This window comes from Carya illinoinensis, chromosome 14, assembly GCF_018687715.1.
Source record: "Carya illinoinensis cultivar Pawnee chromosome 14, C.illinoinensisPawnee_v1, whole genome shotgun sequence".
Taxonomy (NCBI): domain Eukaryota; kingdom Viridiplantae; phylum Streptophyta; class Magnoliopsida; order Fagales; family Juglandaceae; genus Carya; species Carya illinoinensis.
In genome coordinates this window covers 7,611,682-7,626,869 of record NC_056765.1, presented here as the reverse complement: position 1 = coordinate 7,626,869, position 15,188 = coordinate 7,611,682, and the positions used below count along the sequence as shown (strand labels likewise).

At 33.5% G+C, this 15,188-nt stretch overlaps 1 protein-coding gene across 1 annotated transcript; it reads left to right on the top strand.

The window, feature by feature from the left end:
• The first annotated feature begins 1,619 nt into the window (after positions 1-1,619).
• Positions 1,620-10,073, top strand: LOC122294733 (DEAD-box ATP-dependent RNA helicase 52A-like). Its single transcript, XM_043103657.1, has 15 exons — positions 1,620-1,963; positions 2,460-2,552; positions 2,641-2,805; positions 2,957-3,052; positions 3,844-3,918; positions 4,246-4,407; positions 4,970-5,050; positions 5,339-5,437; positions 6,091-6,186; positions 6,952-7,083; positions 7,935-8,009; positions 8,840-8,929; positions 9,022-9,096; positions 9,269-9,524; positions 9,762-10,073. The coding sequence occupies exons 1-14, from the start codon at positions 1,751-1,753 to the stop codon at positions 9,443-9,445; spliced, it is 1,629 nt and encodes a 542-aa protein (XP_042959591.1). The 5' UTR covers positions 1,620-1,750; the 3' UTR covers positions 9,446-9,524; positions 9,762-10,073.
• The last annotated feature ends 5,115 nt before the right edge of the window (positions 10,074-15,188 follow it).

The following is a 15,188-nucleotide window of genomic DNA, read 5'->3' as shown; positions in this document are numbered from 1 at the left end:
AAAATACTTAGGTACCCAAGTAAAGCTGAAAGCAGTAACAGCCTAAAAAGACATAAGAAAGAAAAATGAATAAAACTATGGATTTTCCTTTTAATATCTTTGGACTTTTCTATTATTTCTTTACTTGCTTAATTCTTATATTTAATTTTACTTATTATTATTCCAGAATTAGTACAACTCGTTTTGTTGTATTGTTGGTAATTAATATTTTGATTATCATATAATAACTAAAAAAAGATTTTTTTTTTAACATTATTTTTGAGTTATGAAGATTATGTTAAATTTTTAGATATTATGTAATTGACATATGAAGCTATGTCATCTAATCATAATTAAAATTTTTATTTCGAGTTGTGATTGTAAATATGATAATTAATTATTTACATTCGCTACAAGAGCGTCGAGTATAATTAGCATAATTTCTTTTTCATTCTTTTGGATATATAGTTTTTGAGAAAAGATTATATCATTACTTAAAGAGTAATGTTAAATTTAGTTTTAGAATATGCAAATCCCGTCACTACAAGAAAAATGGCATTTTACGGCTAATTTATAGCGATGAAAAGACTATTAACAACCAATTTCAAAAGGTCGTTTTTCTTGTAATGCGTGCATTACTTTTGATAAAGAGTAGACCCATCTTTTTTTTAAAAAAATACACGAAATTTACACGCCTTATAATTACAAATATCATTTTTCTTACTCAAATATTAACAATAATTCAACCCCTAAATAGAAATACTAACTTCATCCTTTGAAATTCATGTCCCTTTTCAATGGGACATCCTTTCCCTGTCCATGAAGGTGAAACCTACCTTTTGATTCCATGCAGCAACCAAGGTAGGGAGCCATCTTTCTCATTGCATATTTGGTAACAACCAAAACAAGCACAAACATAATGTAGCCATTCCCAATAAATCACTATTTATAAGTAGTATATTCATTATAGTTGCATACGCATTCATTTCCATCTCCCTTTTCGACTCAATTTTAAATAGACTGATAGTGGTGAGGAATACCATTCACATTTTCCCTAATTGATAAATGTTATTTGTATATGAATTTTATTATTCTAATCATACTAATTTAAATGAAATTCTAAGTTGTTTTTCTTTAATTTATTAATATCAGAAACTACTTCAAATGTAACGTGTCAATCGCGAGACTTTGAGATGATAAATATAGTAATATTACATTTTTAAGGATTGGTTTGGATTTAGAGATAAGATGAAATAATTTTAGATAAAAGATAAAAATTGAATAAAATATTATTAAAATTTTTAAAAAAATATTATTATCGTTTTGGGATTTAAAAAAGTTGAATTAAGATTTGAAAAAATTTAATTATTTATTATATTTTATGTGAAAATTTAAAATTTTTTTAATAATAAGATAAAATAAAATAAGATAAAATATTTTTCAAATTCAAATGAGGATGCAAGCCTAAATCCTTTAACGGAATTCGTTTGCTGGATCAGAAAAGAGAGATAGTTAGCTATTTTGGGCCACATAGTCGGGCCTTTGCTTAAAGCCCGTTAAGACCAAAATGAATCTGAAGTCCGCCTTGGCCCAAGTTCAGAGACAAAGTTCAAATCGGTATATCTCTTTTTTGTTGCTGAGACGAACCTCTCGTTGACATACACCTCACACTACCGTAACCTGAGACTTCACTCTACCGTCTCTCCCTCTCTCCTCTCTCTCTCTCTCTCTCTCTGAGAGAAACCTTCCGTACAGGCAACAGAGAAGAACGATGTCGTACGTGCCTCCTCACCTCAGGAGCTTGGGCTCGACCGCCAGTACCACCGGAACTTCGTCTCTTACCCTAGACGCTGACCGGAGCAAGCTCTCCAAGTCCTCCACTGACTTTCGTCAAAGCTCACGTTCTCTCCGTCTCGCCGTTCCCGAACCCGTTTTCCCTCACTGGAATCCCTCCGAACGTGTTCTACGCATGAAGCCGGAACAGGTTCTCTGCTTTTCTTGCTTCATTTTCCCTAACCTTTTTGGAATTTGGTGCTTCTTCCGTAGCTTTTATAGTGAATTGCTGTTTCCGAGTCTATCTTTTAGCTGGAAACGCTTCGAATCGGCGTTAATTTGTTTAGTGTTTCCCTTTGTAATTCATTTGTTTGGTTGTTTATTTTTCCAACACTTGTGTCACTGTTTTGGTTGAGGTATAGACAATGTGCATGTTATCAATGTACTTTATTCATTCTAAAGCGTCGAACTTTAGGTTCATCATTATTAAATATCATATGTGTAATGGCTTCGAAATATAATGATAAACTGTTCGAAATTTCTTATATTCAATTGATTCGTATTTATTTGTTTGAATAAATGTATTTTTTCCATTTTTGTGCGCGACATTGCAAGTAATACGTTGATACTTCTTTCTAATCTTTTTGGTTTTTGAAATGTTCACAAATGGCTCAAGTTGATTGCTGAAACCGTTTTTACATATACAGGTCGAAAACGTCCGTTTGCGGCTCAACGTTGATGTTACTGTCGCTTTGGACTCCTCTCCCGCTCCTGCACCCGTTGAGTCTTTTACGGATATGGTAATATTTGTGTTTTTACATCTCACTCCAACCGGTCTAGTTAGTGCACGTGGAGTTTAAGAAATTATATGTGTTTCTATATTTTCAGTGTTTGGATCCTAGCATCATGAAGGATATAGCATTTCATGAATACACCACGCCTACTTCGATTCAAGCTCAGGCCATGCCAGTTGCTCTCAGTGGAAGGGATTTGTTGGGTTGTGCTGAAACAGGAAGTGGCAAAACAGCTGCATTTTCCATTCCGATGATACAGGTCTTAGGTCATGACATTTGATATGCTCATATGATAATTCCTCATTTATTTTTTGGTCAGGGATTTGGACATTTAGCCTGCTAAGTGGTTGTCTTCTACTTCATGCCTTGTTTTGCAGTTCATTTTTTAATGATTTTTCAATTTAATGCAGCATTGCCTGGCTCAAGCTCCAGTTCGCCGTGGTGATGGACCTTTGGCATTGGTACTGGCTCCTACTAGAGAGCTTGCCCAGCAAATAGAAAAAGAGGTGAGATCGCTGTTCTGCTACAGAAGATTGATTACAAGGATAAATCTCTGATTATTCCTCTGAGTTTTGCCATTGCTTTTTTTTTTAAGTTCTTAGGTGCATGTCGCACTGCGTTATCTTTGCTTAAGTAAACCCCTAAGGGTTGGCTCAAGTGGCAGGGCCTTAGTCCTAGTGGTATGATCCCTCTAGGTCTCTAAGGTTTGAATTATCTTGAGTGCTAACAATTTCTAGGAGTATTCGGACGGAAGGAATTTCCTCCTGAATTACTCGAAGTGAACTTACAGGAAACTCCTTGTCGAGAGTTTGTGCACCACAAAACTAGTCGAGACTTTGTTCTATGACACCTGGTACTAATAAAAAAAAAATCTTTGCTTAAGTAGTCCATAGAAATTTGAGGATTATTGGACAATTTCTGGGAATTTTAAATTATTTGATGACAAAGGAACTTTGGATGATAATGCACACTAGTTGGTTGAGTAAAACTTTCCAGATGATTCGTCATTTTTCTAATTATTTCCAAGCATATATGGCATATTGCACCATATTTAATTTACTCTGTTTCTTTGGTTTTGAGCCCACTTTTTATTATAGAATAAGAATTGTTTGTACCAATTATTTATATTGTCCCACATCAAACATGGGATTGTCTTTTTCTATATATCAGCATCAGTGCTACTTTTGAGATTTCTTATTTGATGCTGGAATGCTTTGGACACACTTTATACTCCTGCCTTTGCTTGTAGTGTCAATGTGTCATCCTTTTGAGCATCCTTTAATATGATTCTTTACAGGTTAAAGCTTTTAGTAGATCTCTTGACTCACTCAAAACTGCAATAGTTGTGGGAGGAACAAACATTGCTGATCAGGTGACCAATTTTGGCAAAAGAATTGTGCTTTCTACTCTTTAAATTCCTAGCTTTAGTGAGTGAGCAGAGACAGGTTTTTTTGGTGTGTTATTGTTTTCAACTCATCTAGTTCCAATAAAAAATAATAAATCAGAGCATTTAATGCTTTTGTGTTTGCTAACCATTTTTCTCCTTCTGCCCTTGTTCAATGGTAGAATGTATCTCTTAACTTTATCAATTTGATCATTAGACCTGTTTCTTTATGTTCTCCTATATTATCATTGGAAAGTACGGGTTGCATATAGCTTACTTTGAATTTTTGTTGGGTTGGCTGTGTTCCTGGAACAGAGGTCTGAGCTAAAGGCAGGAGTGGATATTGTGGTCGCTACTCCTGGAAGGTTTATTGATCATTTACAGCAAGGGAACACTTCCATCTCTAGAGTTTCATTTGTGGTTTTGGATGAAGCTGATAGAATGCTTGATATGGGGTTTGAACCACAAATTAGAGAGGTATGTAGCATCTTAGTTCATTCACTGTAAATCCTCTTCTTCTTTTTTTTCTTTTGTTTTTTTTTTTAATCCCAAATGTTCAAAAAATATATAGATATGTGTGTGCATTTATATATGTGAATTTATTTGTACTTAGCCCATGCCAGCCAACCAAGGAGAACTAAACTACTTTATAGGTTGCAAGTAGAGAAATCCGAGACACAAACTGCATAATTCATGTGAAAATTCTTAGGATAATATACACCATTGCCTCTCATGATAATCGTTGATTTTAGGTTTCAGATAATGGGATTAAACTCATGGTAATTTTCATGAATATGTTAGACCATGATGCATTTTTTATTAAGTAGACAATAATGCATTTTTATCAAATCAAAGCAATTGTTCGTCACTGTAGGTCATACTGCTAACATTTCCATACTATATCATGTATGAACTGAGTCAATGCAATATCAATAAATTGGTAACCTTGAATTTCATGGCCACGCCATTATAATTTTTAAACATAGTCCATCAATATTGCCAAAGAAGACATTTTTACTCCATGTTGTTACTGTTTCAGGTGATGTGTAACCTTCCGGAAAAGCATCAAACTCTGCTGTTTAGTGCAACCATGCCTACAGAGATTGAAGCTTTAGCGCAGGTTAGTCCCCTACTAGTTTTCTATTATTATTGCAGGCATTATGCCTATGATCAGAACCCACTCAGTCACCACTTCAGCAAAAAAGTTTTGAACGTAAATATGAATGGCATGTTGAAATGATGCTGGTTGAATTTGTGTTTTTCCATATAGGTCCCAATTTCAATTCTTAAACTTACTCTGGGAACAATAATTTCTTTTGTACCTAGTTGGCATTTTTTTTGTTTTTTCGCTTTTCTTGTTTCTACGGGGAACTTTCACACAATAAACCCTTATTTTACCCCATGACAGGAGTACTTAACAAACCCTGTTCAAGTGAAGGTCGGAAAAGTAAGTAGCCCAACAGCAAATGTATCTCAAATATTGGAGAAGGTTCCTGACAGTGAGAAGGTATCATTGGAGGAGCTGAAACTTTTATTTTTTAGAACTCTTTGTAGATGGGCTATAGCTATAGCATGGCTTTTCACGATTTTCTTGCCTCTAATGTACGTACTTAGGTGGGGCATTAGTGTTGTAATTAAGGTTGTGCCTTTCTTTGATCAATAAAATTTGTTTATTTATCAAAAAAAAAAAATGTGGATCCACAGCCAAAATGTCTTTCTTACCTTTGATGTTCCTTTTTCTTTTCCAATATTTTGGCTGAAAGCGCTCCCATTGTTTTTCTTTTTCTTTTTCTTTTTTTTGGTTTTTTTTTTTTGGGGGCGGGGGGGGGGGGGGGGGGGGGGGGGGAGTTTTGAAGCTCATGCTCCTTGATATAAATTTTTCTGAATGGAGATTTCAATACTAAGTTAAGAGTTGAGATATATAGATTTTGAAGGGAGTTTTGTTAACAATTTTGTTCCTGGTTTTGTGGTGGGCAGAGGTGGAATGTCTCTGTTGTGCTTGATTTTACTTTCCATGGGTCATTTTCCTTCAACAAGTATATTCTGTATTACTCGCATTACTCTCTTATGTTTGCATCCTTGTTTTCAAACACATCTGATATTTCTAGGTAGAGTTTCTGGCTTGACATAATGTGATGACAAAAGTACAATATGTTGTAGATTGATAGGCTTCTAGATTTGCTTGTAGAGGAGGCAACACAAGCTGAAAGATCTGGTCATCCGCTTCCTTTAACTATTGTATTTGTGGAAAGGAAGGTATGATGATTTTTTTTTTTAACTTTATTTATGTCATTGTTAATGTCATCTTTTAGCTTATAAGTTATAGTATTTTGCTTTGATGTAGTTGCATGTAGCTTTCTAGAGCAGGCGATACTGCTCTTTTGATGACACTTTTGTGTGTATTTTGCCTGCACCAATGATCTGTAGACATATTGTGAAGATTCACACATTTACATCTTGACAAAACTATGCACAAAGCATGTATGTGCCAACTTTTGATTGTCAATTTTGAAAGTAACGAAGCGTGAGTTCATATCTAGTTTCTGGAGCTTCTACCTTGCATTCATGTGCTGAATAACCCTTTTATGTGGGTATGTACTAAATGACTTGAAAGAGTTCAGCCAAAGGCTTGTAGCCTGATTGGCATAACCTCCAGCCTCCAAAATGGAGGTCTGGAATTCGAAACCCCCCCTACCCAAATGTATAAAAAGAAAAAGAAACTTGAAAGAGTTCAAACAGGTACTTATGAAATTTCAAATCCAAATGATCTCCAACGTAGAAAGACTTATTTGAAGTTTGAGTTTGCATATGGCTATTCACCTTTAAAATTTCTAAGAGATGAAATATTTCTTGCTTATAAATAAATAAAAGATGAAATATTTGTCTCATTGTTATGTAAATAAGTTGCATGAAGCTTTGGTGCTTAATTTTGGTTCTCCATGTAGACAAGGTGTGATTTGGGATTTGCCTATTATTATGAATAAAACTACTTGATTACCGATCAAAAAAAAAAAAATGTAGACAAGGTGTGATGAAGTTGCTGAAGCTTTGGTAGCGCAAGGCTTACATGCAGTTGCGCTTCATGGTGGTCGCAATCAGAGCGAAAGAGAGGCTGCTCTACGTGATTTTAGGAATGGCTCTACAAAAATATTGGTAATTGTTACTGCATAGCTTGGGATAATTTCAATTGAAAGTTCAACTAGTTTAATTTTTTTTTTACACTTTACAATGTCAGGAAACTTCTAGGCTGCATTTGATCTCCCATCAAATTTTTATGTTTCATTCTGCTTCAAGATATGTTGAAATGAGATGGTTTTAACTCATAATTGTATGATTTACACCATATGATTTGGAGTCATTAGAGGATATGAAATCTGATTAATTGGGGATTTTTGTCCACTTTAAGTGGGAGATGGGGGTGGAGTTATAGTTCGAACATAGGACCTATGCTTGATACCCTTGTAAAATACTGCTTTTCTCAAAAGTTAAGAAATTGTGAGTAAAAACTTTCTACCATTTAGTTTTCTTTGGATGAGTTAATATAATACCTATGATGTTTATTGAATCTTGAAAAGCTGGTATTTATAATTAGTAAATTCAAAAAGCTAGAATGACTTGATGCTGTTGGTTCTTTGCACATACTCTTGATGATTTATTTACTTACCAAATAACCAAATAAAGAAAAGTATAATAATCTTCCATTATTAGTTTTTCTGGGAAGAGAATGACCATTGTTGTTAGCATCTTTGATATATGAATAGGCTTCATAAGGTGTCATAGTAGTATGTGTTCTGAAACATCTTAGAGTGAAGCATTCTTTATTTATGTCAGTTACATTAGGGAACTGCGCCAAGAATTATGTAAAGTAGATGAGTGAACCTTCTATGTTGCGCGATTTTCTTATCCCCTTCCTTTATATGTCCCTCTTTTTACTTGAATACATTTAAGGACTTCCACATCTTAAATCATTCTTTTATCTGTTGAACTCCTTGAGTTGTCTGTAGGTTGCTACCGATGTTGCATCTCGTGGTTTGGATGTCACGGGAGTTTCTCATGTTATAAATTTGGATCTCCCCAAGGTAATTTTAGCTGCAAATGAAAGTTATTGATCATTGAGTTTTATCTGAATTCCACAAAAATGCATTGGAAATGGGGTGGAAATGTTTTACACATTCGCTGATTCCGACATGAACCCGACACAAAATCAAAGGGTTAGGGTTTATTTTAATCGAGTTTGGATCATTACAAGTTTGCCTTATTAGACACAATTAATAAATGGTTTAACTTGCAAAACATGCATTGATCCATATAAGAATTTTTTGGTTGAATATATGTTAAGAATTATGTTATGTTTACTAATTAGAGTTATGGATATTGATTATCCAATTTGTTTTTCTGTATATGTATAATTCATATAATTTATGCTTATAAAACATGAAGATTTGTTAATTAGGTTAGATCAAATATTTGGTCAACTCAACCTGGATAAACTGGTTATGTTCGAGGAAAACTAACGTGATTTTTCCATTAAATGGGTCATGTGGGTCATGCCATTTGTGTCCTTTGATATTTAAATTGGCCTTTTTGGTAGGGTCGAGGAGTTTGACCCATATACTTGTTCATTCATGGCTTGCATGACACAAACACAAATTGTCACTCGTACTTGGGAGGTTGCCTGAAAATTTGGGAACTGTTCTGAGTTTGTAGATTGTCATTCTAGCAACCCACGATGCCATCAGTAGTGATCTTCTTGAGCATACAAGAAGCATCTGATGTGAATCTTAACTTGTGGTCATGGAGCCTTTCTGCTATTGATATGTTAGCATTTCATTAGCCTGGTCTTTTCAGTCATTAATTTCCTTGTGGAATAGCAAACCTGAAGCTTCAGTTATGGCTGCCTCAATTATAGACAATGGAAGATTATGTGCACCGGATTGGAAGGACAGGGCGTGCAGGATCAATGGGCCAAGCTACTTCATTCTTCACCGATCGTGATATGGTATTTTCTAATCCGCCTTTTACTTCCATTTCTGACTACTACTAGGAATGTATGTGTCACATATTCTTAACTAGTGTGATTACATATTGTAGTTCCTTGTGGCAAATATAAAGAAAGCAATTGCAGATGTGGGATCTGGGAACCCTGTGGCTTATGCAACCGGAAAGGTGGATATTCTTATTACGACTGTTGTTGCTTTTAATCTGATGCTCAAAAGTGGAAAGTATTTTTTATTTTTTTTAATCAGTGCCCAAAAGTGGCCCCCATAAAGAAAGCAATTAAAAAATGGTGTTATTTCATGTTTTGATGAAGCTTAGAGGTTCCGCTCTTAACTTATAGGTTGCAAGAAGGAAGGAGAGAGAAGAAGCAGCTGCACAGAAAGAAGCAAGAACTGCCCTGTCCAAACTCTCACTGATGGGACCCACTGCAATAAGCATCGAGGATAAGTATAAGTTCATGATCGCAGCCTCTAACAATAAAAGAGAGGGAGCTGCAGATAGTGCCTGGGATGATTGATGCAGCAGCCCTTTAGTGCCCATTTTTCAAAAAATGATTGATAATCCAATGCTTGAGAGGTCCAAAGATTCTTACATTGGTAAGAATTTGAATGTGCATCGTTATGTGTCAAAGACTCAAAATTGTATGAAAGCAATTTTTTTTTTTGTTTTTTTTTTTTGGTTGGTAATAGAAAACGAGACTAATTAGTAAATGATTTTCTTTCCTTTTGATGTTTAGAATATGTTGGGATTGGCAGTGAAAATTTTCTTGAAAATAGATATTATTTTCTGTTTAAATCCCAACTCGTACTAACGAAATGCGAATGCATCTGCAGGTTTGTTGCTTCTGGCTTTGGGGGATTGAAGTGCAAAATGAGCTAAAGATTAGTTGCTTGTAAAGTGTCTGGGACTCTGAGAGTTTCGTTGTTTCTTACATCATGAATGTCATCTTGCATTAGTAGGAATGACAGATGACTGGAAATTTGTCTAATTGAAGTATATGACAGATGACTGGAAATTTGTCTAATTGAAGTAAATTCTGTAAGATACTTGGCATCATTAAGGGTATATCTGCCTTTGTACCTTCCCAATATTTTGTGTCCACGTGGGATTCGTATTTGAATTGATCAGATTAAACTTTTGTAGAAGATCATGTGAAATATGAAGAGTGCATCTTTTTAATGCAAAAAATAAAATAAAAGTCTTGAAGTTCGGTTTCTAGAACTGCAAGATGTCAATGCAGCTATCCCTGCGAGGAGCAGGTGCAAAATCTCATCCAATCTCCTCTTATCACATATCATTATAAGGCTGGGCGGGACACTGCCACTCAGCCCAACCCATTCGACCCCTGCATGATTGGGCCGAGACCCCATTTGCAGACCGAGGGCATGCAGGTGGACCTTGCCAGTATACAACTGGGTGCTGGGAGACGAGACGTGGACTGGGCCTGAATCAAATTGAGATTTACCCCTTTCGTCCTGCCCGGCTCACCATATAATATATATATGTATATATAATTAAAAACACAAATTTTCTTTAATAAAACAAAGTCGTAATTCTCCAAAATGTTGTTTCTTATTAGGTTTTGTTTAAAACCTCCCCACCCCCGCGCCGATCTCACTCTCTTTCCCCCTCTCTCCTTTCTTCTTGTCGTCATCTCCAATCTCTCTCCTTCTCACCATCCTACTGGGCCCAAGTATCTCTCTCTTAATGGCATGGTAACAAGCCTAGCAGCTGCCATGGGCAAACAATCTTAGGGGCCAATCTACCACTGTCAGCTAGATGGGGCCACCTGCCCCACATGGGACTGGGCCAATGCCTGGGAATGGCCGGCAGGACAAGGGGGTGCAAGCACACCAAGCAACACCGCTACGTAACATAACATTATCTTTTAAAAAAATTAAGGAAAATGATACTCTTACTACTCAACTATAACTTATCTATTACTTGTTTTGTATTTAATTTTTTTAATTTTTTATTTTACTTAATAATTAAGAAAGTGAGTATTAGTAAAGTTATATACTTTTTTTAATTTTTTCTTAATGATTAACGATGTTAAAAAAATACTTAAAAGAAAAGAAAATAAAAATAAAAAAACTTGAAATGCACTTGAGTGGTAGATGGGTAGTGTAATAGCCCGCTAGAAATTTAATTGTGAAATTTCTATTAACTTTAAGAATCTCGTGAAAACCCATAAGTTTTCACGAATCCATTAATCATATAGGTTTTTGTCTAACTACATAGTTAGTGTTATTATTTACTATGATATCAGAAGTGTGTTTTTGATTATTGAAGATAGTTAGAAGTGTAAAAATGTATTATGGTTTGTGCCATTAGACTCGGAGGGTTATTTAAAGTCTTATGGCGCAATAACATTTTTTCATATTTTCGGTCAAAACGTCTGTTCAAAACTGTAGATATTATTGGATAAAAAGAAATATCTTGAGGTAATTTTCATGAATATTATTAGGTAAAAATATTTTGAGTTGATTTTTATAGATATTATTAGATAAAAATATCTTAAGTTGATTTTTTGTAGATACTATTGGATATAATATTATGAGATAATCTTTTATAGATATTTTGGGTAGGAGAAAACTACACTCAACTCTCAATTCCAGCCTCATCTCTTCCATATCTCATCCATAAGTATCTCCAGCCACCTCTCCCTACGAAATTATCTTCATTTACACTTTCCATTGAAAGAATATCAAACACTCTCTCTCGGACAGCTTTTAGGAGGTCTTTTGCACGCCCATTTCGAAGCTGTTGTAAGTGTTTTATCATAAAGTCTCCTTCATATAAGTTGTTCCTTTTTTAGTCTAGTTTACATGGATATCTTATTTGCCCTATTTGAAAATCATTTGGTCAGTCAAATATTGTGTAAACTATAGAAAGGTCATTCTGGGAGATAAACTGGAGAATATGTTATAGTTTGGAGTTTTTGACCAAGCTAATGGATAGATATTGGTCCGAAATTTTTATGGAGTATTGTTAACATGTATATATGACTATTGGTTGAGGATTTTTGCATGATTAAAGGTTTTGATGAAATATTTTATTAAATTTAGGAACTTAGAAACTGGAAGAGGAAAAACAGTTTCTGTTTTGAGAAAGTTTAACTCTTTGGTGGTCTAAACCTATTCTAATGACTTTGATAATTTTATTGGAGGATCTTAAACATCTTATATACATGTTATATTATTATTTTGAAGATATTTGATGTTAGTTTCAAATATTTGAAATTTTATGCAAAGAGATATTCAGATAAGCCAAAGTGTGGATATTCTTGGCTAAATTTATGTTTTGGTTAATTTCTAACCATGTGATCTTGAATTAGAAGCTTATATATGTTTAGGACATCTTTTTAAACCATGTAATGGTTTGGTTTAAAGATCATATATTTATAAGTCATAGATCAAGAGATTTATCAAAACTAGTTGAGGAAAAAGTTTCTGTTTTTGGACTAAGTGTAAAACCAAAAACTCCAAATGTTATTTTGTGATTTTGGTGACTTTAGTTTGATGATTTAAAGCATGGTTGATGTTAGGATGATATTATGAATATGTTAGAAGTAAGATTTGATTTTTGAAATTCTTGGAGATGTTTTGATTTAAGGTCAAAACTTGTGATTCAAGTACTTAGATCTTTTTACAAAAAAATTTGGTGTTGATTATTAGTTTTTTCTAAATGGATGTTTTAAGTATGGTTTTGAACTTAGGATTGGAAGATGTTTGTTGCAAAATTTTGGTTTAAGCATGAGTTTTGAAGTTGGAAGTAATTGCAACAAAAATCAAGGGAAATGGCCTATGGATGTTTTGGCCATAGTGTGTTCTTCATAGTTGTGTTTTGTTTTAAATTTTTCTGAATTGATATTTAAGTTTAGGACAAAATTTACATGAGGAATGTAAATTTTAGAAACTTTTGGAATTAGTATGCAAAATCCTTAAGTTATGGGTAAAACGGTCATTTCCCCACATGTAGAGAGTAAAATGAAAATTTTACTCTTTAAGTTTGTATTTTCCATATTTCAAATATTTAGTGATTTAGTTCTAACTTTTAGAATCACTAATTACAGTTCCTCGTGGTCGCACTTGAAGTTTTATAAGAAACGCGGAGATCGAGGTAAGTTAGCTTTTAACTTACTAGCAATCTACTGTGTATGTATGCTAAGTAAAGGAACTACAGTGTATATATGTATGTTATCATATATGTCATGTCATGCCAAGTTATCACGTAATTATCTATTATACAGAATTTATTCTGTCATCAATTTTTATCTGTTACATAATATATTCTGTCATGTATTACTGTACATTACAAATATGTCATGTTAAATATGTTGTCTATTATATGTTATGCCATGTTACGAAATATTTTTATCTCAAGTTGGTCATGTATTTCAAGTTATGTTCAAATCACGTTATGTTACGTCAGGGCTCCAGTCCTTACGTTTTCCAGTCACGTTTCATCTTGAGTACATTCAGTTTGTGTATAATACATGGGGCCACAACAACTGTGGAGTATGTATTTAACTGCATTGTGATGTGTAGAATACATGGGGCCACAACAACTGTGGAGTATGTATTTACACGTAGAATACATGGGGCCACAATAACTGTGGAGTATGTATTTTTCATGTTAAGTCAAGTTTGTGTAGAATACATGGGGCCACAACAACTGTAGAGTATGTATTTACACGTAGAATACATGGGGCCACAACAACTGTGGAGTATGTATTTTTCATGTTAAGTCAAGTTTGTGTAGAATACATGGGGCCACAACAATTGTGGAGTATGTATTTACACGTAGAATACATGGGGCCACAACAACTGTGGAGTATGTATTTTTCATGTTAAGTCAAGTTTCAGATCAAGTTCATGTCATGTCAAGTCAAGTTCAGTTCATGTTTCAATTTAAGTTATGTCAATTATGCTATATTGTACGCCAAGTTATGCTTTAATTACTTATGAATTTGATTATGCATTTATGCTTTTACTGTCATGCATGCATCATTAGCTTATGTGGAAGTTTTTTGTTAACTTACTGAGATTTGTAATCAAATCTCACTTTGGTAGTCCCAACTACCATTCCCCCCGAATGGTAGATCTTGTTACAGGACCTGAAGGAGAATCAGGAGCTGATCAACTAGACACAGTTGACTAAGCGACGGTGCGACGTCAATGTTAATATAGTAGTTAATGTAAATTACTACTTGTACAATAGAGTTGCATCTTTAGTAATTTTTGAATCATAACCATTTTGGACTAATGTTGTGATCTACTCAATGGATCTTTATGTATGAAGTATATTTTAAGTATTTGGGATATTTTCAATTTGGTGCATAGTATTGCTAAAGAAAAAAAAAATTATCCGCTGCGAATATTGCATAATGTTATATGCATGTTAGGAACATTGCATCTTATATGTCATGAACGGGGGCATGTAACCTTGTGTTGCATGTCTTGACGCTTCAAATGTCCGTCCGATCCCAAACGAAATTTGGAGGCGTCACAGGTAGTAATAGAGTGGTAACCCTATCACTACCCAAAAATTAATATGGACAAATATTATATAAAGAATAAACTCACAACCTAACATATTTTTATGTAATTTATTAGATCTGTTTTATAATAAATTTGAATCATATTAATTTATAAATAAATTTACCTCCACTTATAGCATCCTTATTGAAATATCTAAACATCAAAAACTATCTTCAAATAGCTAATAGGACATAAAAAAATATCACATCAAATTAGCCAAATCTTAGCTACAGTAGCTTTTAAATACAGTAAATCCAAATCAAAAACCAAATTTTATAAGTACTGTACATATCAAATGTTTATTTTATTATTTTTTTATAACTAGCGCTTCTTTTCATCTACTTCCATAATATTCACGTGAGTTTTTTTAAATTAAATAGTAAAATATGATAAAAAAATAAATTAATAATTAAAATATGATCAAATAAAATAAATTAATAATTAAAAAATTAAATATTTTTTAAATTATTACTTACTCATTACTATAGAATAAATAAATAGATAATCTAATGTAGAGATTTAATGTTAATAACTAAAGTTAAATTTATTTTATATTATTTTATTATTGTATAATGAAAAAATAACTATTCTAATATAAAAATTTATGTAAATAAAATAATCAATATTTAAATTTATTTTACATTTATCAAAATTATCTTTTACATATCTATAATCTATTAACAACTCTAATATTTGTCTTTGGTTTTTGTTTATGGT